Source organism: Tachypleus tridentatus, chromosome 10, assembly GCF_004210375.1.
Source record: "Tachypleus tridentatus isolate NWPU-2018 chromosome 10, ASM421037v1, whole genome shotgun sequence".
Taxonomy (NCBI): domain Eukaryota; kingdom Metazoa; phylum Arthropoda; class Merostomata; order Xiphosura; family Limulidae; genus Tachypleus; species Tachypleus tridentatus.
Genome location: NC_134834.1, coordinates 134,031,413 through 134,057,752, shown reverse-complemented (window position 1 = coordinate 134,057,752; position 26,340 = coordinate 134,031,413). Strand labels below are relative to the sequence as shown.

The window sequence follows — 26,340 nt, the reverse complement described above, 5'->3', positions numbered from 1 at the left end:
TTCATTATGTTAAGTATTAAGATTTCAAATAGCATAAACTGAGTTAAGCTGTAATGTGAATTTGGAAATTAAATAAATTTCGATATTCCCCAGTAGCACAGCAGTATATCTGCAGAGTCAAACCGCTAGAAACCGGGTTTCGACACCCTTGGTGAGCAGAACACAGATAACCCATTATGTAGTTTCGTGTTTAGTTCTAAACAAACAAACAATAAAGTAGATATGTATGAAATTTATATTTTCCATCAAGATTGATATACACAGTGTTCTTTCTCAACACAAATATATTTTAATATTCAAACAACAATAAAATTATAATAAGGGTTATTGCAAATGATTTATATACAAAAGTTTTAGAAACCTTCAAATAATATTTGAAGTCGCCGGTCTGGTCTGGAACAGAATATTTATCGACGGTTCACAATGAGCGAACGAATTTCGAGTTGATATCATTACAGCGCTTTTAACGGACACCTAGCTATCCATCTTTCTACACATCAATTTTTCCGCTGAAGTTATGCAATATCCCCGTAGAAATACTTACGTTCGCAGTTAATTCGCTGAAGTGAAACGGTTTGTAGTGTTGAAAATCTATAATCGTTCCTGGTCAAATAAATATCTGTGGTTTCCCTTTTAATAAGCATTAATCAAAGTTATAGCTACTAACTGCAGTAAACCAACAATATAAGCTGTATCTCCCTCCGCGTTGGGTTGATTACCTTTTATAAGCTTGAAAGGAAATTTTCTAGCAATTTTAGCTGAGGCAACAATACTGATATTTTATATAGATAAGCAGTACGTTGTTGATTCCTACGCTTGAGAATATTTTACAAATGTAGAGAATAGGCGAGAATTTCGCAATACACATTTAACAGTATGAGTCACAGGCATTTATAAATATACACTCTTGTGCAAATTAATTGAAACAAATGGTTATTTTACAATATTTTCAGCATGGCGGCCGGTGTAGGCTCGTTGGACCCGCTGATTTCCTTTAATAGTCATTTTTTCACACAGACGGCGTCATTAGCTGTGTTTTGCAGTACGGTCGATCTATTTTTGGGATATATGACGAAATTTTTAGGAATATTACGTCATTCGAAATTGCCTTAGAAAAAACAACTTACCAACTCAATGAAGAAAAAACGGTATCAATGAGATCTGAAATACAAGAACTGGAGGAAGGTGTTATTCAGTGACGAAACTCATTTCTTCGTACAGGGTCAAAGAAGTCTGCATGTTCGCAGATCTCCAGGTGAGAAACTTCGAGAATCTCACATCAATCAGTTCGTAAAACATTCCTTGAAGAAAATGTTTTTCGGCTTTTTCAGCTACTATGGCGCCGGAGGCTTACATATCGTAGAAGGTACGTTGCGAGGACCACAGTACATCGAAGTTTTGCAGAGAAGAGTCGCTCCAGAATTGAAAAAGAGATTTCCAGATGGATTTGGCATTTTTCAGCAAGTTCTGGCTCCGTGCCACACATCGAAACTTGTGAAGAATTTTGAGACTACAAGGTGCTGGACAGGCCTGGAAACTCTCTGGACTTAAATCCTATTGAAAATCTTTGGACGATTTGTAAAGAAAGACTTCGGGGAAAAGACTGTACTAGGAAAGATAAGCTAATTGAGGCCATAATTGAGGTGTGGTACCGCAATCCAAAAATTAGTAAAGATTGCAGTCACCTCGTGCCAAAGCGAATTAATGATCTTCTGAAAAATAAAGGCGGACATATCATGTATTAATTTGCGAGTAATTTTTGGATTCTCAGAAATAAAACGCAAAAAACTGAAAAAAATCGTAATTTTCCGTCTTGCACAAGGGTGTATATTAAATTGATCAAAACATATATATTATATTTAATATATATTAGTAAATCTGTTACAAATTTTAAACATTTAGCAAGTAGTGCAATTAATAACACCTGAAGATCAGTGCCAGTACACAACGTCCATGATCACTATCATAACATAATAACGAAAATCAGCATTATTACAAAACGTCAAGGGAAGTGTCTGAAGATAAGTATCATTACAAAACATTCATTACAATTTAAAGTTTCTTTCAAAGCTATTAAAGACAACTGGATATCAGTATTATTATAAAACAGCTAGTATTCATTATTTCTTAGTTTATTGTCCTCACCAAAACCAAATTTCAGTGTGAAAATATGATGTACAAGCCAAGTCTATTTTTTGGTTCACTATACTAGCTCTAACAAAAACGTTTCGCCGAATTCACGTACTATCAGTGCTACTTGGGAGAGCGAAGCAAATAAATAAGGTAGGCTTCATATAGTGGTAAAATATAACAAGTAATATAATAATTAGCTATTAATGTATTTTCCTTATCAAAGCGAAAATTTCAATGACGAACATATATATATATATACAATGTAGATGCCTGATCTATTATTCTCTGAGTAACTAACCCCGCTGCATCAGACCAGCTTCATCAAAATCGCAACTCATCAATGGCGAGTGAAGGACTGTATCTAAACCAAACAAACTACTTAAATTCTACAACTGTATAAAGCCTACTGTATTCATCTGATTCGATTTTCCGCGCATGAATTCGGCAAAACTAGTTTGTTCCAACATTATATTCTCTGCATTGAAATTTAGGTATTTGTGAAGAAAGTAAATCAATAAATATCGAATTAGCCCGTTATATATAATAATAAATAATTAAATGTAATAAAAAAGGCACGTTATCTAAACACATAAGACATCCATCCATTAAAGGACCATACAACAAAATTAACAACAAATTAAGTAATATTACAAATCAAATAACAACTAAAAATAATGAACATCTGACATGTCTTCGATCACACAACAGTTACCAGTTACTAATGGTGTATTTTCAATTGGCTAGGTGGGTTAAGGCGTTCGACCCGTAATCTGAGGGTCGCGGGTTCGAATTCCCGTCAACTCTTGGGCTACTCTTTTACCAACGAATAGTGGGATTGACCGACAGATTATAACGCCCCATGGCTGAAAAGCCGAGCATGTTTGGTACGACGGGGATGCGAACCCGCGACCCTCAAATTACGAGTCGCACACCCCGGAAATTAGTACTAATACAAAACAACAGTCGGCACCAGAAAACTGTGCGTAAAAGATACAGCAAGATCATATTTGTAGAATAGCTAAAGATATCAATATATACAGAAGTATTCACTTCTAATAATAGGGGAAAAACTTTCTTGTTTTAAAATTTATTAATTTTTATCAAAGACAGACTACAGTGTGCATACGTAGGCAAATGAATATATATATATATATATACACACACACACACAGACATTAAATCTTGCAACGAACACAGAATGTGGGGGTGGAAAAAGCGGGAATTATATAACAAACGAAATAGGTCATGTGTTATTAAATATATTATAATCATGTTTATACTTTTACTTAAAAACCACACCCTGAAATATTCGGAAGCGTTATCGGATAGAACTACCTGAAGATTATACTATAAATTATGTTTTTTTTTTTTTTTTCATTTCCTTCCTAGAACAAGCAATTTTAATTACGTGAATAAATTGAGCACTTAACTAAAAAACTGTTAGCTCCTTAGATTACACACACACACACATAAATTCTCTTTTGGGTATCATAAACCTAAAACAATAATGTATAAGCGTTCATTACCTCTTCTACCTTGGATGTAAGCTTTATGTTTGTTATAAATAAATAGTCAGGAGAACTATTATATATAATATAATAGTCATATTATATATATATATAATATATTTTGGGCGCTCAAGTTAATTGACTTATTTTGGTTAAATAGTTGAACAGACATGTCAAAAAAGTAAGCGTAACTAAATACGTGCTCATTATATGGAATGGTTTTAATGGTGTATTTGCATATACTGTATTTAAGAAAATGCATACCACAGACAAGTATATATATACACACTGCTGGCCAAAATGTTAAGGTCAATGAACATAAAGAAAAAAATATGCATTTTGAGTTGTTAGACTCAACCACTTATTTGAGTAGAGTTTCGAAAGATGGAAATAAGAAAAGGGAAAATAAAAATAAACTTTTTTCGCATTTAATAGGGAAAATGTGAACACTGTGAAATTAGCCTAAATACTAGCTGGTCAAAAGTTTAAGACCATACTCTAACGAAGCGTTAATCGGTAAACACGTAACAAAATTTAGTCATTTGTGTTCAAGCATTAGCGTTGTCAACATCTCCTGTGTTGGGTAAAAACATGGCAAAGGGTAAAAAGTTGACAGAGTTTGAACGTGGCAGAATTGTCGAGTTGCAAAAGTAAGGTCTCTCTCAGCGTCCCATCGCTGGTGAGATTGGGCGTAGTAAAACTTGCAAATTTCTTAAAAGACCCTGAGGGATACGAAATGAGAATTTCAAGTGGTCGGCCACTTTCGCCGGTGTTGAGCAGTAGTACTCGACGAGTTGTTCTGCAAGACACTAGGCGATTGTCGAACCAGATTAAGGCCCTTATGGACGCAGAATGCAGCTCAATAACAATAAGACGGCATCTACGAAAGAAAGGCTTTAAGAACCGTAAACGTCTTGAAAGACGACGCCTCCTTCCACACCACGAAACAGCTCGGTTAAACTTTACTGAAAAGCACCAAACATGGGACGTAGAAAAGTGGAAGGTTTTGTTCTCTGATGAGAAAACATTTAACCTGGATGGTCCAGATGGCTTCCAACGTTACTGGCACGATAAGGATATCCCACCGGAGACTTTTTCTACCCGACACGGTGGAGAAGATTCCATCATGATCTGGAGTGCTTTCTCCTTCCATGGAACAATGGAACTTCAGGTTATACAGAGTCGTCAAACAGCAGCTGGCTGCGCTGGCATGTTGGAGAGAGCATCCTTATTGACTTAAGGTCCTCGCTTGTGTGGAAATGACTGAATCTTTCAGCAGGACAACGCTGCAATCCACAATGCCCGCAGGACAAAGGACTTTTTCATGGCAAATAACGTGGTTCTTTTAGAACATCCAGCGTGTTCGCCCGAACTGAACCCCCTTAAAAATGTTTGGGGGTGGATAGCAAGGGAAGTCTATAGAAATGTGTATCAATTCCAAACAGTGCATGATCTTCGTGAAGCCATCTTCACCACTTGGAATAACATTCCAGCCAGCCTTCTGCAAACGCTTATATCGACCACGCCAAAGAGAATGTCTGCAGTTATTCGCAATGACGGCCGTGCAACTCACTATTGAGACCTCTTGTTGGGCATTTCCTAGCTGTTTAGGACTTCTCTTTGATATGGTCTTAAACTGTTGACCAGCTAGTGTTTAGGCTCATTTCATAGTGTTCACATTTTCCCTAATAAATGCTAAAAAAGTTTATTTTCCCTTTTATTTTCCTCTTTCGAAGCTCTACACAAATAAGTGGTTGAGTCTAACAACGCAAAATGTATACTTTTTCTATACGTTCATTGGCTTTTGGTCAGCAGTGTGTATATAGATATAAGACGTTACATACACACAATTTCTGAGTGTGTGTGGGATGAAGAAATAACCAGATAATAATTCAAATTATAATTAAACAAAATGTTAAAAATAGATGTACTACGCAGGATCTCTGAAAATGTTCTCTTTTAAAAGTAAAGAGAACCAAAGTTACGCGTTTTTTTCTTGTTCTCCGTGTCCATATGTCATGTTTCGTTGTGACCTACACGGTGCATAAATCATCTTGTGATTCATGGCATACACACGTTTTACTGACGTCACAATACAAATCGCAACGTTAAGCATCCCTCATGCAACGCCATTTTAAATGTATACTGACAGGACAACACACTACTATAAATCCATACAAATACAGCTACTTGTAGTAAAGTATGAAAATACAAAGAAGTGGTTCAAATAGGTCTCTATGAAAATCGTTTGTCTAAAACTCTTGTTTATCTGTTTGTTGCTAAGTGCAAAACCACACAATAAACTACCTGTCACCTGTCCGCTGCGGGTATTGAAACTGTGTTTTATGCATTATATCTTACGACTGAACCACCAGGAGGCGCCAAAATAATTTTAAATTTCTTGCAGAACATAAACACAGCTGTCTTTGTAATAGCTTAAAGTACCTTAAATATTTAACTGTTTACTTTAATTACACGCCTGTTTACCTGTAAAAAAAAATTAACTAATTTAAATGATTAATGAAAATAAAGTACTCTAAAAGTACTTTTAATGTTTACAAATAATGTATAATACTTTTCGATATTAAACTAAAATACATTTTACTATTTGGTTCTAAAATATAGCACATTTCACTGGTAAAATAAAAAAATAACTTTAACTTAACGGTTTTATTATCAAAGCAATACTTTGATATTTACCTGTTACATAAAAGTACCATGTTGATGTTACTTCAGCCCAGCATAGTTAGGTGGTTAAGGCATTTGACTCATAATCCGAAGATCGCGGGTTCGAATCCCCGTCACACCAAACATGCTCGCCCTTTCAGCCGTGGGGGCGTTATGTTTCACTCAATTCCACTATTCGTTGGTAAAAGAGAAGCCCAAGAGTTGGCGGTGGGTGGTGATACGTGCCTTCCTTCTAGCCTTACACTGCTGAATGAGAGACGGCTAGCGCCAACAGTTCTCATGTAACTTTGCGCGAAATTCAAAACAAACAAATAATGTTACTACATTACATGTACACGCGTTATTTTTTGAAACATAATCTCGATTTATCATATTCAAATTATGTTTATTGGTAACATTTTTAATTATTCTAAAAATAATTTCTGGTCACAAATAATTACTTATTTACCAGATGTTAACAAAGAAATTTTAATGTTAATTCATTTCATAGAAAATGTTACCAATTATTTAAATGTCTGGTGTCTAGTCATAGAATATAACTGGAAAAAAATTCAAAATTCATCTGCATCAAACTTGATAAATAATGTAATTTATATTTAAGGTCATCTAACTTTTAATATTTCGTCTAAATTCCTAGTTTCCATTCCCAGCTTTCAGAAGTGAAAAAAAAGGTTGGCATATTTCGACTCCTTATCACACATACAAATAATTATGCCACCTAACACTAACTTCGTATAATGGCTTCTTTCATAGTTCGTTCAAAGTTTTTCCCTTTAACAGATTACTAGTCTTTACTAAAGAACACCACTTCTGATTTTAGAAATTCAGTTTTATTCAAACATTACATTAAAACTTTGAAAAAAAATCTTTACACTTTTTAAAACCCTTAATACATGGTACTGTTTTAACCAGCTAAATAAAATATTAGTACAGGGTTCGTGCAACAATAACTTTGTTGACAAAGAACGGGCCAGGCCAGTATGTTTATAAGTACATAAAACTTGTTTTATAAGTCTGTCTTATTTTACAGAAACTACCGCCCTCTAAGGTTACGTGGTAAATACTTAACCTTGAGAAAAAACCTCTAACACGCGAGAAATAAGACTAACAGCACATGTAGATGTGTTTGACTTAATGAATTACAAGTAGGTTTTCAACCCTCTTTAAATGTATTTTTCCACACAAGATCATACCATTACAATGTTGCGCGGATTTAAAAAAACTAAAATGAAACAGCATATTCAAATACGTCCCATCAAGTATTTCTACTCCCCGAAAAGTTAAGAGTATCAACAAAATGACCTTTCAACTACACGCGCATTGTTAACCAGCTTGAAACTTATTTTGTATAATCACACATTGAGTGTAAACTGTGTTAAATAAATCACACATGACACAGCTTTTGGTATATAAAAAAGTTATTCATTTCTATGTAACAAGATATGATACAGTTGAAAATTTGTCGTACAAAAAACAGCCATTTATATTCTGTTCAAGATATTAAACGTACATTTCTGGTTCACACTCACACATACAGTCTCCCATCACCACTACGGTTTATAAATAACTAAGCGACTGACTACGTCTAATACAGGCTATCTTACGAAGTTAAGCAGGGCGGGGACAAGAAATTTAAACTGAAACAGCCTAAGCTAGCACTAAAGAATTTTAATATAAACATTTGCAGTTCTATAGTTAACGTGAAATAAATATCAGTCCCCGCAAAGCTTAAAACGTCTAAGATATGGGCTTGTGGCAAAGTTATAACATACTAGAGCCATTTGAAGCTTCAACACAACACAATTACATTTCCAACATACTTTAAAATAATACACTTTTAAACATCTCTTTGCTCAGTTTAACACTTTCACACAAGACTACTGAGGTATTAACGACTATAATGGAGGCACTCGGAATTTCCCATGTACCCTATTTTATTTGGAAGTGTCCGTGCAATGTTTAATAAAAGTACAAAATGTAATGGCCCCTTTTATGTGCTAGACGCTTTTTATATACAGCGTCGATTTTCGTTTTAGTATAAATGTACAAAACATTATTCAGTCAGCTTCAGTAATCAAAAATGATAAAATGCCTCACCATATAAAATTAAACAACATACATTTGGGCTCTATGTACAGTATTATTAACTAGTAATACTATTATACACAACGGTGACTATTTGTAATGTTTGCCTACTTGGCGAAACATACTTTTGAATGATTTATCTACAAAGTAAAAAATAAAAAAATAAAAGTTTAGCCTCATAGCATTGTAAAAAAACTGAGTTATTAAACACAGACTTAGCTCTGTAAGTAATTTCAAGCATTGTTGAATTTTAGGCTACATAAAAAAGATTCAAAACATTGTATTTACACGTAATAAACTTGCAACTAGAAAATAAACATAACTTAAGCTATGCAAACGTTCCCAAAGTGCCTCCAAAATTAAGCAAAAAAGAAACAAATTAATACTCTTACTTACAATTACAGTAGTTGTGAAAATATATTTTTGTATTTTCATTCATGTGCATAGGTTTGGTGATAGATAGTACAACTATGTTCGATGTTCACAGAAAATTATCTTTTTCCACAGGCAACTACGGAACAACAAAGAACTTTACGGTCACTATCTGAGTGTTTCTAGCTGAAGGGTTTACTGCCTAACAGTTAAATAAAGGTATCAAAACTGGTGTCAAGCCAGTCTTCTCCCAAAATATCGGTCATTTCTGAATTCTGGTAGTCCGGAAATTCAAAGTGCGAGCCAGAACTAGTACTACCAGTTTCCAAAGCATCAAAGTCCGTCAAAGGTGAAATGTTCAAACTGCCCAGTTCTTGAGTCCACGTAGAGGGTACTAATAACACTTCGGTCAATGTGTCTAGATCGACTAGGCTGTTGTCAGGTGAGCCATTAGATGTTTCCACTGTTTCAACTGGTTCAGTCTTAACACATACCGCTACTTTATTTGCTGCAATCAAGTTTGCTTTGGTATTTTTGGCATAGATGCTGTCTTCATACAAGCTAACGTTAGTGTTTTCCGGAGAAGAGGGTTGGTCCTCTGAAGGCGAACACGGTACTTTGGCCGGAGGTGTGAACTGATTCACAGACAAAGGAATTTCTTTACTCTGTCGAATACTTTCTTTAAATTTCTTATCGATGGTGAGCTTCAGTTTGAGTCTGTTATGATTTATGCCACTAGTAGAGACAGTGGTTTGGTTTACAGTGGGACTTGATAGATAAAATCTTGGCTCTTTAGGCCTACTACCACCCTTATCTCCGTTAGACTTGTGTTTCACAGGGCTCTTCTTTTCAGACTTAGAGGTTGGTTTCACTTTTTTTCTTGGTCTGTATTTGTAATCAGGATATTCTTGCATGTGAAGTAAGCGCAGTCGTTCAGCTTCCTCAATAAAAGGCTGACGCTCTTCATCGGTGAGTAGCTTCCACCTTTTCCCTAGCCGCTTGCTAATTTCTGCGTTATGCATATCAGGTTGTTGCTCGCAAATCTTACGACGTTCAATCTGACTCCACACCATGAAAGCGTTCATAGGACGTTTAATATGATTAGCTGCTTTTTTACACCGTGTAGCATCCGTGTACGGAGTACGAGAGTTCGAAAGAACCTTCATAGAACCAAACATAATCTCTCCTCTTTCTGTATCTTGACCTAAGTCATCATTGCTCGTCGGTGATGTAGCCATCATTATCGAGAGTCCGTTGAATGGTAACATGAACGTTGTAAGTCTGAGTTGTTTTTTAGTGCAACACACCTTATTTCGCTTGTACAGACTAGGAAGACATATCAAGTCACAGTACAGCAAGAGCTAGTAACATTTAGTAGAACTATTGTAACCTGAGCAACAAAAACGCTAACATTCACGCTCCTCACAACTGCAGTGCAGTTAAGTTATCCAAACTTGCAGTACTACCTTTCTCTCTCTACTTCCACGAACGTCTAACTCCTCTATCTGTCAGATTGTGGTTTTTGAAAGTACGTAATGCTGATATCACATTCTAGTTAACCAATGAGCTTCAAGGTTAGCGCCCCCATATATCTCAAGGCCTATCTGCTCTGTGAGCCGGAAATTGGAAGGCGGAGCTAAATAATATTAACATAGAAAGAGAAAGCTTGTAATATGTGAGTTTCCAGTTGCTATTCACGCGTTTGCAGAACGTTGTTAACGTGCAGGCTGAGAGGTACCAAACCTTCCTTAAGCACTCATAGTTCTTTAATCTTTCATATGATATTTTGTTATTGTAGTTTATGTATCATAATAATTTTAACTATTAAATAGCGTAAATTAATACTACACACTGAATGAAATTTGGAAAAAAAATTATATAAGCTGCAACTGTTAACAAGATTTGGTCATTTAAAAACTTAAATTTAAACCGATGAACTACAAAAAAAAAAATAGTCCAGCCAAAGATCAAAATATGTACAATGATTGAAAGTAAATATGTTGATTTTTATAACAAAGACAAACTAAAATGTTTTTAGTAAGAGACGTTTTTTTAGATTCTGTAGATGGATTGCATCTTGTTCTAACCGGCCCGGCATGGCCAAGAGTGTTAAGGCGTGCGACTCGTAATCTGAGGGTCGCGGGTTCGCATCCCCGTCGCGCCAAACATGTTCGCCCTTTCAGCCGTGGGGGCGTTATAATGTTATGGTCAATCCCACTATTCGTTGGTAAAAGAGTAGCCCAAGAGTTGGCGGTGGTTAGTGATGACTAGCTGCCTTCCCTCTAGTCTTACACTGCTAAATTAGGGACGGCTAGCACAGATAGCCTTCGAGTAACTTTGTGCGAAATTCAAAAACAAATTTTGTTCTAACCAGTTTTCTAATGATATATATTACAATAATCACAAACCCAGATCTTTCTAGTAACAGTCACCTTCAGCAGTCCCCCGCTGGTACAGTGGGAAATCTACGGCTTTATAACGCTAAAATCAGGGGTTGGATTCCCATCGCTGGCTTTGCTATACGAAAACATACTTTTAGCAAAAGTTGTGTTTGAGGCAATACTGTCCCCATCTGGCGGAAAATCTTGCAAACTACGTTGTTTTGTGGTATTTTATTTAAAAAATTATTGCATGGTTAACCGTTGTTGTTGTTTTGAATTAAGCACCAAAGCTACACAATGGGCTATCTGTGCTCTACCCACCATGGGCATCGAAACCCGGTTTTTAGCGTTGGAAGTCCGCAGGCATACTGCTGAGCCAGTGGGGGGCAATAATATTGATCCGCACACATGATTAGTAATATTTAAAATTTTACTATCAATATTATTTATTTGTTTTCAAACTCATATTTTATTGTTCTACTGCAGAAATAATTCAACAATTTCAAATAAGATAATTTTATATGATAATTTAATTTTAAACTTTAATTGTTATTATAATCGTGGAAGCAACTTGTCAAAGAATGTTTGCTGTCACCAGTGGCACAACGGTATGTCAACGAATTTACAACACTAGAAATCACAATTCGATACCTTTGGTGGGCAGAACATGAATAGCCCATTGTACAGGTTTGTGTTTAACTTTAACTAACCATCCAGTTTGTAAAACAAATTAATTGATGTGAAAGTATAGTTCGTAATTATTTAGTTTGTTAGTGTCTGATGAATGTCGCAAAAAGTTGGGTTTGCTTAAGATGTTTGTGCAAGGCTACACAAGAGCTATAGTTAAACAGCACCAATCGCCTACCCTTGGACTCTTCTAACCGAATGGTACGATTTAATTTTCACTCTTATTATATAGTTTGCTCCCCAGTGGCTCAGCGGTATGTCTCCGGACTTACAACGCTACAAACCGGGTTTCGATACCCGTGGTGGGCAGAGCACAGATAGCCCATTGTGTATCTTTGTGCTTAATTCGAAACAACAACAACTTATTATACTGTTATATTTTTGTGACGGAATGCGAACCATGGACCCTTAAATTGAGAACGAGGCACACTTACCGGAGAGCAAGTATAGTTGGCCACGCGAAAAGTTTTCTCTTGTCGTTATTGATAGCCCCTCCTCTCCTAAGAATTGATATATAGCACAGAATGACGGTTAGAGAACACGGTGTTAGTGCCCGTAACAAACTTAATTCGTGAACAACCTGGGAACACCAATAAATTCTAGTAGCTCCCAAGCCCTCTCCAGGGTCGCGAACAATAATGGGGTACGCAATGCGCTCAAGCAACGTTCTTAGCACAGTGAGATCGCATGAGAACACGCAGGTGACAAGCGCGACTGCCACAAGGAGGCGTGTACACGGCGCGTGTCTGACCACACGTCAGTACAGTGCTAGGAAACTACTCCATGATAGATAATGTTACGGAAAAATATGCTTTAATGTTTTTCGCAAACCAGTTACCGAAAATAAAATATTTTCACAAAATAGATAAAGATTGAATTATCACTTTTCCTACGAAACAAAGACAAAGGACTGCGCCTGCGAATTAATAAAAATCATTGATAAGTTTTGATGAAGAGTCAGCTGCTTTATACTTCATACCTAACAAAAAACAAATAAAAACTAACTTATAAATTAATTAAGTTAATACTCTGGCCTACAAGCACTAATAATAAAATTAGTCAGCCGTAAAACCTGGTATGTATTTGCTCTGCCCATTCTGTGAACTTTGTATATGTTTTTTTTTCTTGCTTCAGCCCTTTGATTGAAGATATTTAAATGCATATGAAACAAGAACCAATGAAAATCTTTTGGTTACTCATTAGAGTGCTAATACAGGTGAATGCAATACTTCTTCAATATTGCATTAATGTTGTTTCCGCACTCAAATCCGTTAGTGGAATAAGAGAATATGATTGAAGCTGGGCGAATAAAAATTAAATTAAAAACGCTTGAAATAAGATTAATGGAATGTATTTTAACTCCATTTTTGAAAGGTTTAATGACAGAAATAAGAAACTAAAGTCAGCTGATATTGGGGTTGATATGGTATCAAATTGAACTTGTTGTTAGAAAATTATGTGACATTTTTCCGTAACAACTAAGAATCCTTTAAGAAAGATGTTGAGTGGTTATAGTGAATACGAGACAGTTTCAAGAAGAAACCGAATGGACAATACCAATCAGTAAAAAGTACGTAGCTAAGAGTGTGATTTTCTTATAGCAAAGCCACATCGGACTATCTGCTGAGCCCACCGAGGGGAATCGAACCTCTGATTTTAGCGTTGTCAATCCGTAGACATAACGCTGCACTAGCGGGGGGCGTAGCTAAGAGAAAAACGTCAATTCAGGGTCAAGGGATTCTTAGTATTTGATAAAAACCTAATTTCCCAGTCAAGAAAAAGACGAGAGGCGTATAGGTAGACAGACGCTTGGCATAGTTGACTGTGTCATAAATCCGAGGGAATGTAGCTTTATTGGCATTCATCAAGATTATTGGAATTTAATAAATATATATCCAGATTATTTGTAAAATGTTGTTACTCTAGCTGAGGAATGCTCGTATTTACTAAACCTTCTTCAATCCGAACCCAATAAGGAGATAGTGACTACTCTTATCGTTACTGAAATACTGAAGGCAAATGAAACTTCAAGCAGTATCCCCAAACATAGCAGTTAAGCAGTGAAAAATTGTTCTGGGAAAGACCTATTCCTGTATTAAAAGTTGTGTAAGAAAAAACAAAAAAATTTGAAGCTATGGATACACGTGTGATAACCAACACTTTAACGAAGTTTTGTTCATACGTTTTACTTGTTTGGAGTATATTATTTTGAAATAAGTAGACTGTGCGCTGTCCGTTTATTGTTGAAACTTTATAGCCAACAAGTCACCGACACCTACGACCTCATAGAATCAGGCCTTCTTCAGTAATGTCGAGAAAACTCACTTGTAGAGAAAAATTATATATGTAAAAACGGCTCGTTTGGGTTGAGAAAATATTTTACGTAGAAAACCTGACAATGGCAAATATGTTGCTTTTAACATCAGGTTTACTCGTAATAACAAAGAGAAAATAAATACTCTTAATGGTTGTAGGAATTATACTTCACTTCTACAATTTCTTCTACATTAATGTTTTGCTATTTGTTAGAAAGATATTGCTTACGTGTATATGTGTATATATATGTATATTTATAATAGTTACAATTAAGTACATATATATAAATATACACATATACTGTAATAGAAAATCTAAGAGTCTAATTTTTAAATTATTTTTCTTTAAATGTCTTAAACTAAACAATGTATATACGATCGAAAAATGTAGTTAAAGAGAGAGTACGTACCTGATAAAACAATACATTCCATTCATTATAGTTTGAACACTATATTTAAGTAGATATACTCATGAGTTATCACGAGGTGTGTATGTTTAGTTTCGTCCTACACAGGTGGCTTGCTTTGGTCAGAAATTAAGCTAATAAAAATATTCAGTGTAACGGATTTATCGTTCACATTTATTTTAGTGCCTACGCTTGTTTCTGTGTAGTTTTCTTTTTTGCATGTGACATATGTCCTTGACCATGTTTTGCGCAAGTCCAGCCTGTTCTTGAAACTTGTAGAGATTTATTTGTTTCTTTTGAATTTCGCTTAAAGCTACACGAGGACTATCTGCGCTAGCCGTCCCTAATTTTGCAGTGTAAGACTAGAGGGAAGGCAGCTAGTTATCACCACCCACTGTCAATTCTTGGGCTACTTTTTTACCAACGAATAGTGGAATTGACTGGTATCTTATATATATATATACAAAAACGTGCTAGAACATTGTTGAAAACCTTGAGAGTCTCGCGTGATACTGTATAACAACCTACGCGCAGACAAACAGAAGATAATATCATTTGGCAGCTATTCAATGTGCTATTGAAGACTAATTGTGATTAACGTCTATTAATCTGAAAACTATAGAACTGGACCAGGAACGTTTAAAGATTTTGAACATTACAAAAAGTTCAACTTCAGTGAATTACTTCGGGCATTATTATTTATACGAGGACATTAAATATCTTTGCTGGAGGCCCGGCAAGGCCAGGTGGGTTAAGGCGTGTGACTCGTAATCTGAGGGTCGCGGGTTCGCATCCCAGTCGCACCAAACATGCTCGCCCTTTCAGCCGTGGGGGCGTTATAATGTTACGGTCAATCCTACTATTCGTTGGTAAAAGAGTAGCTCAAGAGTTGGCGGTGGGTGGTGATGAGTAGTTATTTCCCTGTAGTCTTACACTGCTAAATTAGGGACGGCTAGCGCAGTTGACCCTTTGTGCGAAATTCAAAACAAACCACACCCTCTTTAAGAGGGCGAACGTTTATAACCCCTTTCGTAAAGTAATTAAAAATCAATGCAGAATAACTACTGCTCTAACGCTAGTACAATAATATAATTGTACACATTCAGTTTATTATCAAGGTATAGTACGGTTTAAAACAATCAGTCGCAAAACATGTAAAATAATAAATATAAGAATATCGCAGATTTAGTGTTTAGGATTGCCCGGACTGTGAATTTAAGGATTTGTGGTTCGTGTCCCTCGTAGTTTAAAGCCGTGGATACGCTGTAATATTGATGGTCATGTCTTACTACGTGATCAGGCTCCAGCGGGTATTTTCATGTACCGCAACCAGAATATATTGAGAAAATGCAGCAACTTCCTCTCAACATATTTGTATTAAAATAAATTCAAAAGTTTACATCTTTCACAGTTCCCTTTTCAATCTCTCGCGATACCTTTACGTGGGGTCGTGGCCCACAGTTTGAGAACATATAAGTTAATGTTAACTTCTACAGTTTCAAGTTTAACCAAAGTTGTCCAACGTGATATTCGGTGTCTTTTGCTGACCATTAAACTGGACCCTGAGGTTATCCTTGTTAATGAATCTTAGCTCAGTTGGACACCTGTCAAGTCATGTTAAAACCGTGTTGATCCGTAACAGGTGTGGCCATACAGCGCTTCTTGCATCTAGTTGTTTAAGGGAGCAGAAGCTGCTAGCCAAGGACGACACGCATACATAAACCGGTTTTAAAATAAAAGTTCCATTGTTTTAACTGTGTCCTTATCACGATTAGAATGGCCAACAAATAGTTGGGAAGTCAAGAGGTGAACGACTCCTGTCCAGTTTGATCAGGAAGCTTCAAGAAAAAATCAACAAAGGTCAAATTCTTATAAAAATATCTAAAATCAGTAATGAATTATTCCACTTTTTGTGTACACATTTCTAACTATATAACCCATAATGCTAAATACATGCGGAGACGACATCGCTATTAACGCATTAACTGTGTTTTCACCGCTGTAATCTTATTGAAACAAAGTACGCACATCATTTATATATTTGTTTGTGTAAATAATATTATGTGTTTTACACATTTAACACTAAGTTTGATTGAAATGTTAGTTTTAGAAGTGTTTGAAGATTTTTTATTCGTTGTGTTCTTCGAAAACTCATAAACTTAAAAATTAGAAGTAACGATAGATTAATTTCACGTTCATGTTAATGAAAAATAATAAAATATAACACACCTATTTTTAAACTGAACTATGAATTAACTAAAAAAATGAGCTGCATTAAAACAGAATTAAGTTTTAGAAGCTTGCGAGACATTTAAAAGATAACGGCAGCCTGACATAACATAGTAACTTGCGACAAAAATGTAATAAAGCCAATAGCTTTAATTCTGCCCAGATATGGCCAGGTGGTTAAGGCGCTCGACTCGTAATATTAGGGGCGCGGGTTCGAATCCACGTCACACCAAACATGCTCGCCCTTTCAGCCCTGGTTGTGTTATAATGTGACGGTCAATCACACTATCGTTGGTGAAAGAGTAGCCTAAGAGTTAGCGGTGGGTGTTGATATGAGAACTAGCTGCCTTCCTCTTGTATTACTAAATTAGAGACGTCTAGTACAGATAGCGAAATTGAAAACAAACTAAACATAACAGCAATTTAAACAGCATTGTTGTCAGTTCTCTAAATGTTTTATTTACTCTTGACACCGAGTAGAGATAATGACAAAATAATTATTACATACTTTAGTGTTTTCAGCGGAAATGTAGAAATGTTTATATTTTTTCCAAATACTTTCTTTAAACGTTACACCCAACTACATTCAAAATTTAGCTACAATATTGATATACCATTTCTATTAAATCTACAAAAGGTTACTTTAATGAACTGCACACTTGGAATTTTCTGTTCCTTATGAGTCTGAGTAACATATTATTGTTTTTATTCTGAGTAACATATTATTTTTTTATTCTGAGTAACACACAGTACAGTTATATTTTCCATTAACTACACGCATTAATATTTTTATTGTTATTATTACTTAATAATAAATGTAGTTTTTTAAATGAATTATACAACTGATCTTTTTTTCTTATTAATATCATAACCAACATAAGACAATTTTATTTTTTAACGTTACACATGAATCGTATTATTTTTCAGTGTTATAATACAATGTTCAGTTCATTTCTTTGTTTTCAATGCTACAGTTATTCATTATTTAGGTATAGTGAACTATAGAGTCTTAAAACCTGTTTTATTTTATTCTTTTCTAAAACACACAATCAACTAAAGTTTGATATTTTAAAAAAATATACATATTAGCTAATTAGATATTTCATTTTAATACACAAGCAATTAATATACGTCTAGTGTACAAATCTATATAAATATAATAGTAATATATGTTGTATATCCATTTAACTACTTCGCATGGTGTGGATGGATCTTCATCAAATTTGGTATGGAGGTTAACTGAGTCCATAGGGAGATGTAAGGGAATAAACTTTTCATGCCCAAATCGTTAATTCATAGATCATGAATTTATATAACTTCTTCAGGGAACGAGTACTTTAGCTAATGTTTTAAAATGATATCAAGTTTGACAATGACGGGTTTAAGTACTTGTATAAAATAAGAACTGCACTCGTTATTTCTTTTCTTGAGTAAAAGTTTTGACACAAAAAGTGATTAAAAAAAAGATTGGTTCGGTATTAATACAGTTTAGTCCAAAACTGGAAATGGAAGAGAATGTACATAAAATTTCGAGAGATATTTAATTTTGGGATCCCACACATGACCTAGTTAATCGAGATCTGTTGTGCAACTTTGCGAAACAAATACCGAGAACGACTGGACACACAACTCACAGGTTTACTAAAGGTCAAAGATGACTATGGCCTTCTTCCAATCATAGCTTTCATGCATTTACCCCAACTTGTCCTCAGGGGGTGCAACAGTTGTACAGGAAATTAGTGGCTGTTGCTAGGTCATTAACTGTCAGATTTTACTATTTCGCGCCATATATGTATATACATATATATATATATATATGGATCTTACTGAAAATGACACATAAAGTTAACGTAAAGTCGTAAGTAGTTTTTGTCTTTTCCTACTGGTTTATGTCAGATATTAATAATGCTACTAGTAAGATGTGTTTGTGTCTTATAGCAAAGCCACATCGGGCTGTCTGTTGAGCCCACCAAGGAGAATCGAACCCCTGATTTTAGCGTTGTAAAGCCGTAGACTTACTGCTGTACTAGCGGGGAGCCACTAGTAAGATATCCAGGTTCTTTGAAGCTTATTTTGGCGTCAGTTTTACCTGGGATAGATATGATGTTACATATAAAACAACTGTAATTGCAGTAAAGAAATAACTAGATGCTATCTTTAATTAGCCCCTCGGTGTGGATTCCTGTACGTGGTGAGGGGACCTCCCAGGGAAGGTTCTGTTCTATCTGGTTACCTTCTCTGGGATCTAAACATCCACCCACGTGTTTGCCGTGCGTGGCGACCCGTGAAGGGGAGGAGAAGATCCTGGTGGTTGAGGGGTCCAACCCTAACACACCACTTTGGCCTCGAATTCCTGTAGACGGGCGGCCTTTGGGTGGCCCCCCTTGGGTCAATCGGCTGGTCCACTTGGGCTAGAGTCAACCAAGTACCAGTGTTGGAAGTTCTCAACGGGTGTTGTGGACATTGTGCCTGATGCTGGTGTTTGGGTATAGTGCTCACGAAACCCTGGCGTTGCTGCATTGTCCTTGCGTGACTTTGTAGTGCGTCCCCTTGTAGGGCTCCATGGTGGGTGGGGTCAGTGGGTACCGAAATTTTTTCCCTTTCCTATGGATCCTCAAAAAAATTTAAATAAAATTGTAAAAAAACAGTCAATGGGTAAGCGACCACGTCTTGAATACTCAGAACAGCAATCTTCAACATCAGTAACACATGTACCTCATTTTCTTATATTACATTCTCTTTCGGAAAAACCTTTAGGGCAAATGTCCCCTTTTTTTATTCAAAAGGGACTAGAGGGACTTGCTGGCTCTCCAAAATCAGTAAAGAAACTTCGATCTGGTGACATATTAGTTGAAACATCCACATCCCAACACAGTGAACTCCTGTTGAAATCAAAGGCAATTGGGGATATACCTATTGAGGTTACACCCCATGCTGCCTTGAATTCTTCACAAGGAGTTATTGTTGAAAGGGATTTGAAGAACGTTCCCGAGTCAGAGATTCTCGCTGGTCTCTCCACTCAAGGAGTTTCTGCAGTGAGGCGCATCTCCACTCGCAAAGATGGAATTACACTGCCAACAAATACCCTCGTTTTAACATTTACTTCACCACGTGCACCTGCCACCATCAAGGCAGGTTATCTCATTGCAGGGTTCGGCCATACATACCAAACCCTCTTCGATGTTTCCAATGTCAGAGATTCGGCCACTCAAAGACATCTTGTCGTGGTTCCCTGACATGTGCTCGTTGTGGAGGCAAGGACCACGATGCCTATGACTGTGACATGAACCCACATTGCGTAAACTGCAATGGTTCTCACCCTCATACTTTCATTCTTGCCCAAAATGGTTGGAGGAAAAGAGGTGCAGCGTTTGAAAACGACACATAACATTAGTTATCCTGAGGCTTGGAAATTGCTGTCCACAACTCCATCTCGGACATATGCTGCTGCACTTCATTCCACAACTACAGTGGGAGTGCAGACAGATCTCTCTGTGCCTCCAAAAGAATCGTTTTCAAAACAAATGAAAAGCCTTTGACCTCCGTGGTTAGAAAGGTTGATGAATCAACTACCACACCTATCTCTGTCCCTCCCATACCTTCCAACACACCTCAAGATCCACGTCCTTCAGTTTCAAATACAGGCATTTCTTCTGATACATCTTTTCTCCCACCACAAGAGACAACACAATTATTCGTTCGCGTCCTCAGTCACTAGATTCCCCTTCCAATAACAAAAACCTGCCCACCCGACACAGAGCAGGATCCATGGAGGTTGATAGACCTCCTCCAACTAAAGACAGTAAAGAAAAAAGACGTGGTCGTAAACCGAAGGGTTCTCCAGCCACTTCACCTACCCGTTCTTAAAATGGCCACCTTGATACAATGGAACTGTCGAGGTTTACGTTCTAATCTGGATGATATCAAAACGCTGATTGCTTCCTACCATCCTGTTTGTCTTTCTTTACAAGAAACATTTCTCAAAACTGCTGATACTGTCTCCATTCGGCAGTTTTCTCTGTACAGAAATGACAGGTTGTGTGATGGTCGAGTACATGGAGGGGTGGCACTGTTGGTTGATCAACACGTGCCCACCCTGTCTTTGTCACTCAACACACCCTTGGAGGCTGTAGCCATCCGTATTTCCTTGGGTCATACCATCACTGTTTGTTCTCTGTACCTGTCCCCTGGAAAGACATATGATCAATCAGATCTGGATGCTCTCGTTGAACAATTGCCATCTCCGTTTCTAATCCTAGGGGGATTTTAATGGACATCATCCCCTCTGGGGAAGTGCTATTATTGATGGGAGGGGCCGATCTGTAGAGCGGATGCTCTCTGATCACAATCTTTCTCTTTTCAATACTGGTTCTTCCACTTACTTTCATGCACCTAGTCAATCCTTTACCGCTATTGATCTCTCAGTTTGCTCCCCTTCATTATTTTCCCATTTTTCATGGAGGGTTGACAGTAATCCACTAGGCAGTGATCATTTTCCAATCCTTATAAGAGAGACTGGCCGTGGTCGATGCCACCCTACCTGCGTGCCCCGGTGGAAGCTGGATCAGGCAGACTGGTCCACTTTCACTGCTCTCGCAGAACTTGATCCTGCCATTGTAAATCAGCCATCAATAGACGACTGTGTAGCAGCGGTAACTGACTGTATTACACATGCAGCTGCTCAGTGTATTCCTAAAACCTCGACACGCTTTCCACGATATCCTCGTCCGTGGTGGAATCCTGCTTGCCACTTAGCACGGAAGGCTCAAAAGCGGGCCTGGGATACTTTTCGTAGATATCCCACACTTTCAAACCGGGTTGTTTTCCAACGGGCCCGTGCACATGCTAGGTGGGTAAGACGTCACAGCCAGAAGGAATCTTGGATTAAGTTCACAACCAGTATATCTTCTACCACCAGTTCCAAGATCATATGGGACAGGATTCGAAAGGTTAATGGACACTACAATTCTATCCCCCCTCTCGATCTTACTCTCTGATGGTCAGGAGGTGACTGATGTTCGGAACATCGCTAACACTCTAGGTGAAAGCTTTTGCCGGGTATCTAGCACTTCTGCTTGTTCCTCCACCTTCCTGGCCATCAAGACTCGGGCGGAGCGATCACCTCTTTCCTTTCGAACTAACTGTTTCTTTGACTATAATCGTCCTTTTACCCTGGTGGAACTAAAAATGGCCCTTCATCGGTCTGCCAGTACGTCTGTTGGACCTGATGATATTCATTATGACATGCTGCACCATTTATCTCCTGCTTCTCTTAATGTCCTTCTGATTGTTTTCAACCGGATCTGGCAGAAGAATGTTTTTCCTGATGCTTGGCGCCAGGCTATTATTTTACCTTTCTCTAAGCCAGGGAAAGATCCCAAGATTCCTTCAAACTACCGTCCAATTGCTTTGACGAGCTGTCTCTGTAAGACATTAGAAAGGATGGTTAATGCTCGTCTTGTTTGGTTCCTTGAATCAAACAACCTCCTCTCGCCCACCCAGTGTGGGTTCCGTCGACAGCACTCCACCACAGACCACCTAATTCGTCTTGAAACATCTATCAGAGAAGCCTTTCTCAACCGCCAACATCTTGTATCAATATTCTTTGACATAGAGAAGGCTTACGACACAACATGGAGGTATGGCGTTTTGCGAGACCTCCATACATATGGGTTACGTGGCCATCTACCCATGTTTATTAAAAAAATTTTTAATGGACAGGAGATTCCAGGTTCGTGTGGGTTCGACACTTTCCCGTTCTTTTGTACAGGAACTTGGAGTCCCTCAAGGATGTGTATTGAGTGTTACACTCTTCAGTATAAAGATAAATGCCATCACTGAACAACTCCCTCTCACTGTTGCGAATGGGCTGTATGTCGATGACTTTCACATCTCATGTCAGTCGTCAAACATGAGATATATTGAGCGGCAACTACAAACCGCCCTCAATTGTGTACGGAAGTGGACTATGGCGAACGGCTTTAATTTCTCTCTCTCCAAAACTGTGTGCATGCACTTTTGCCGTCGACGGGTATTCACCCTGATCCTGAACTTCATATCGGTGGAGTTTTGCTGCCAGTTGTCCCGGAGACCAAGTTCTTGGGGCTTATCTTTGATCGTAAACTGACCTTTATACCACACTTAAAGCAGCTTCGGGTCAAATGCACAAGAGCACTGAACATTCTCCGTGTTCTCTCTTCTACCAGTTGGGGCAGATCGCTGTTCAATGTTAAAGGTATATCGTGCTCTTATTAGATCGAAACTCGATTATGGATCAATGGTCTATGGCTCTGCCAGACCCTCAGCCTTAAAGATGCTGGACCCCGTTCATCACCAAGGACTTCGACTCTGCACCGGGGCTTTCCGTACCTCTCCAGTTCAAAGTATATACATTGAATCTCATGAACCTTCTCTACACCTTCGCCGTTTGCAACTATCTTTACAATATACTTCGAAACTTCATTCCTTACCAAAGCATCCCACCTGGAAATGTGTTTTCCTTCCTCGGTGGGCAGTACTTTTTCAGAACAGACGATCTGTCATTGCTCCGTTTGGCCTTCGCATCCGGAAGCAATTGGATGAATTGGGTCTGTCCTTGGATAACATTGCATGTTCCACAGGTCGGCCCATCCCACCATGGCTTATTACAGCCCCAAATGTGACCTTTCTTTCAGTCACCTAAAAAGGCAGATACTCCAGATTGGAAGTACCGTCTTTTATTCAATGAATATCTTTCAAACAATCATTCAGTTCCTATTTATACAGATGGTTCCAAATCAGGTAATTCAGTGGGCTCTGCTATGGTTTGCTATGGATCAGTAGTTGCACGCAGAATCCCTTCTACAGCTTCTGTGTTCACTGCTGAACTGCATGCCATATCTCTTGCCCTGGATCATATTGCAGCTGAGCAGTACTCCAACTGCACTATTTATACTGATTCGCTTAGTTCTATACTTGCCTTGGAATCGCTACACGTTGGCTCACATCCTATTCTCGCTGATATTCGTAACCGACTGGCCCGTTTCTCATTAGCAGTTACTTCAATCCAGTTTTTCTGGATACCAGGCCATGTTGGTATTCGCGGGAACGAGCTTGCAGACATGGCAGCTAAATATGTCTGCTTCAGCACCATCACTCCTATGCCTATTCCGTACATGGACTATGGTGTTATCTTCAAGGGTCGGCTCCGTGCCAGCTGGCAGTCCACTTGGAGTGAGCAACGTGACAACAAACTTTTCAAATCAAACCCAAAATTGGACTTTGGCCATCTAGCTTCCGTAAAGTTCGGAAGGAGGAAGTTGTTCTCACTAGGCTACGCATTGGTCACAGTTTTTTAACTCATCATTTTCTTTTATCTGGAACTGATGCACCAATGTGTAATTTGTGTAACACTCAAATCACTATCAGCCACGTTTTACTTTCTTGCCATCGTTACAATTCTCAACGACGGCAATATTTTAAACATATTTTTCCCAGGGTCAATCTGTAACATTGGACAGAGTTATTGGTGATGGTGACTCTGTCCACCTTGATAATGTTTTTAATTTTTAATGGCCATTAACCTTTTAATCTCATTTAAGTGTTGCATGTTTATTCATTACACCTTTTTAATTGTGGTTCCTTTTTTACAGTTTTAATCTCTCTCATTCAATTTGACATTGGACAATAGCCAGAACATAAAATAACTCGACACCAGGACTGGAAAGGCCACCTTCAGGTGACTAACGCTCCTGTTTGAACTATCCGTTTGAACTACTCGTTAGTCATCCTGGCGAGTTGTTATTATACTTTTACTGCATATCATTTCACACTTTTACTAATTAACTTTTTAGTACTGGCCATATTGGCTCATAACCCGGAACCAGGACTGGAAAGACCAACTTCAGGTGACTGACGGTGGTTTTTATACTTACCTGTTAGTCTTCCTGGCGGGTTACGATCATTACCATTCTGCTACAGGTAGTTCTTTACAACTTTGTTGACTGGATGTCAACATTGGTTTTTACGCCATTTTCTGTCTTAATTGCCGTTTTGCTTTTATCTTCAATTACTTCTACAAATTTTACTCCATTTACTTGACTTTATCCTTTTACTGGACATTTGGCTACTCATTATTACGATTTTGCGGAGTGTCTTTTAAAACTTTTACTTTCTTTTACATTTTGATAATAGCTGCTATGACACATAACCCAGAACCAGGACTGGAAAGGCCAACTTCAGGTGATTGACGGTGGTTCTTGAACTTACCTGTTAATCTTCCTGGCGGGTTATGATCATTACCTTTTTGCTAGAGTAAATACCTTACAACTTCTTATACTCTACCTTTTATCTTAACATTGTAGACTAGGTGTCAACATTGGTTTTATACTTTTTTGTTTTACCTTCAGTTCCATTTATGTCTATTACTACATTTATTTATTTATTTTTTTACATTTTTACCGAATGTCTGGCGCAGATAGCCTCGCTGCTTTGTGCCATAAAACACTAAATCAATCAATCAATCAATCAATCAATCCTTAATTAGTGTGATGACTGGAGAGTCTTTCTAAAAGTAAAACCTCTGATTTTGAACCCGTAATGAATAAATAAAAGGAAATTTGAAAGAAAAACAAACAAACTCGCTTACAGTTAACGTAATTTTTGTCACAGATTTTAGGCCTATTGATTTCTAACACTTCGACACTTAAACCATACGTTTTAGATATGTATTATTTGCATGTAAAACGATTGCATTCAGTTATTATTATAAATGGAAATTGTTTATAAATTGTTTTTAATTTTAAAATTACAAGTAACAAAAAGTACAGAACAAACTCTGATGTAGGTCTAACTACTTTCTAACATCAGCCATAGAAATATGTAGGCATTTGTCTTGTCATTGTTTTCATAACTGGTTTTCTTCCTTTGAATCTCAATCATTTTAGCCAAACGGAAAAGTGACTTTTCTTTATACATGCTGCCTTTGTTCGAACAATTTACCACCACACGAAATGTAAGCATTTTGTAATTGGTACTATACCAGTACAATCCTCTTAATGTTAGCCTCAATCGATGTCTGGTTGGGAACTACTGTCTGTCCCTCAAGATGGCGGACAGCAAATTTGTAATGTCAAGTGTACACCCTCTAAAGATAAACTCATCACTGTGACGTTCATACAATAATTTATTTTCATCTGATATTTGTAACGAGTCTGTGTTAGTTACACTAACCGATTCGTGGTGTTTCTGAAGTAAACCAACGCTACTTTCACTTTTGGAAATAATCGGTTCGTTTCACAAATCAAACATTTAAGTATTGTAGCTTGAAACCAGCGTTGGCTTTTCGGAGGATTAGTCATAAAAGTTATTTTAGCTCTTTTGCTGTTGATTACGTATATTTGGAGCGATAAGAATTTAATAACATAATACACGTAGTTTCAAAGAAAGGGTTTTTCCTAGCTAAGAAACTAAGATTTCAAATAAAATAATCTGTTACATAAAATTAAGGTTAGAGGTTTAATGAAATAAGAATTACGATAATACTGACATTTTATTC

At 37.3% G+C, this 26,340-nt stretch overlaps 1 protein-coding gene across 2 annotated transcripts; it reads right to left on the bottom strand.

The window, feature by feature from the left end:
* Positions 1 to 217: 217 nt before the first annotated feature.
* Positions 218 to 10,313, bottom strand: LOC143230361 (transcription factor Sox-11-A-like). Of its 2 annotated transcripts, none has more exons than XM_076463806.1 (3): positions 8,811 to 10,313; positions 6,342 to 6,614; positions 218 to 1,712 (listed from the first exon to the last, which is right to left on the bottom strand). In XM_076463806.1, exon 1 carries the CDS (start codon positions 10,052 to 10,054, stop codon positions 8,996 to 8,998), a length of 1,059 nt encoding a protein of 352 aa, XP_076319921.1. In that variant the 5' UTR covers positions 10,055 to 10,313; the 3' UTR covers positions 218 to 1,712; positions 6,342 to 6,614; positions 8,811 to 8,995. The 2 variants fall into 2 exon arrangements, with proteins under 2 accessions (XP_076319921.1, XP_076319920.1); XM_076463805.1 differs by having other exon boundaries at positions 6,342 to 6,590; positions 8,811 to 10,312.
* Positions 10,314 to 26,340: the final 16,027 nt, after the last annotated feature.

What these genes read in the sequence shown, in the direction of transcription:
- LOC143230361 (XM_076463806.1), bottom strand. Translation starts at nt 10,054, where the DNA reads ATGTTACCATTCAACGGACTCTCGATAATGATGGCTACATCACCGACG.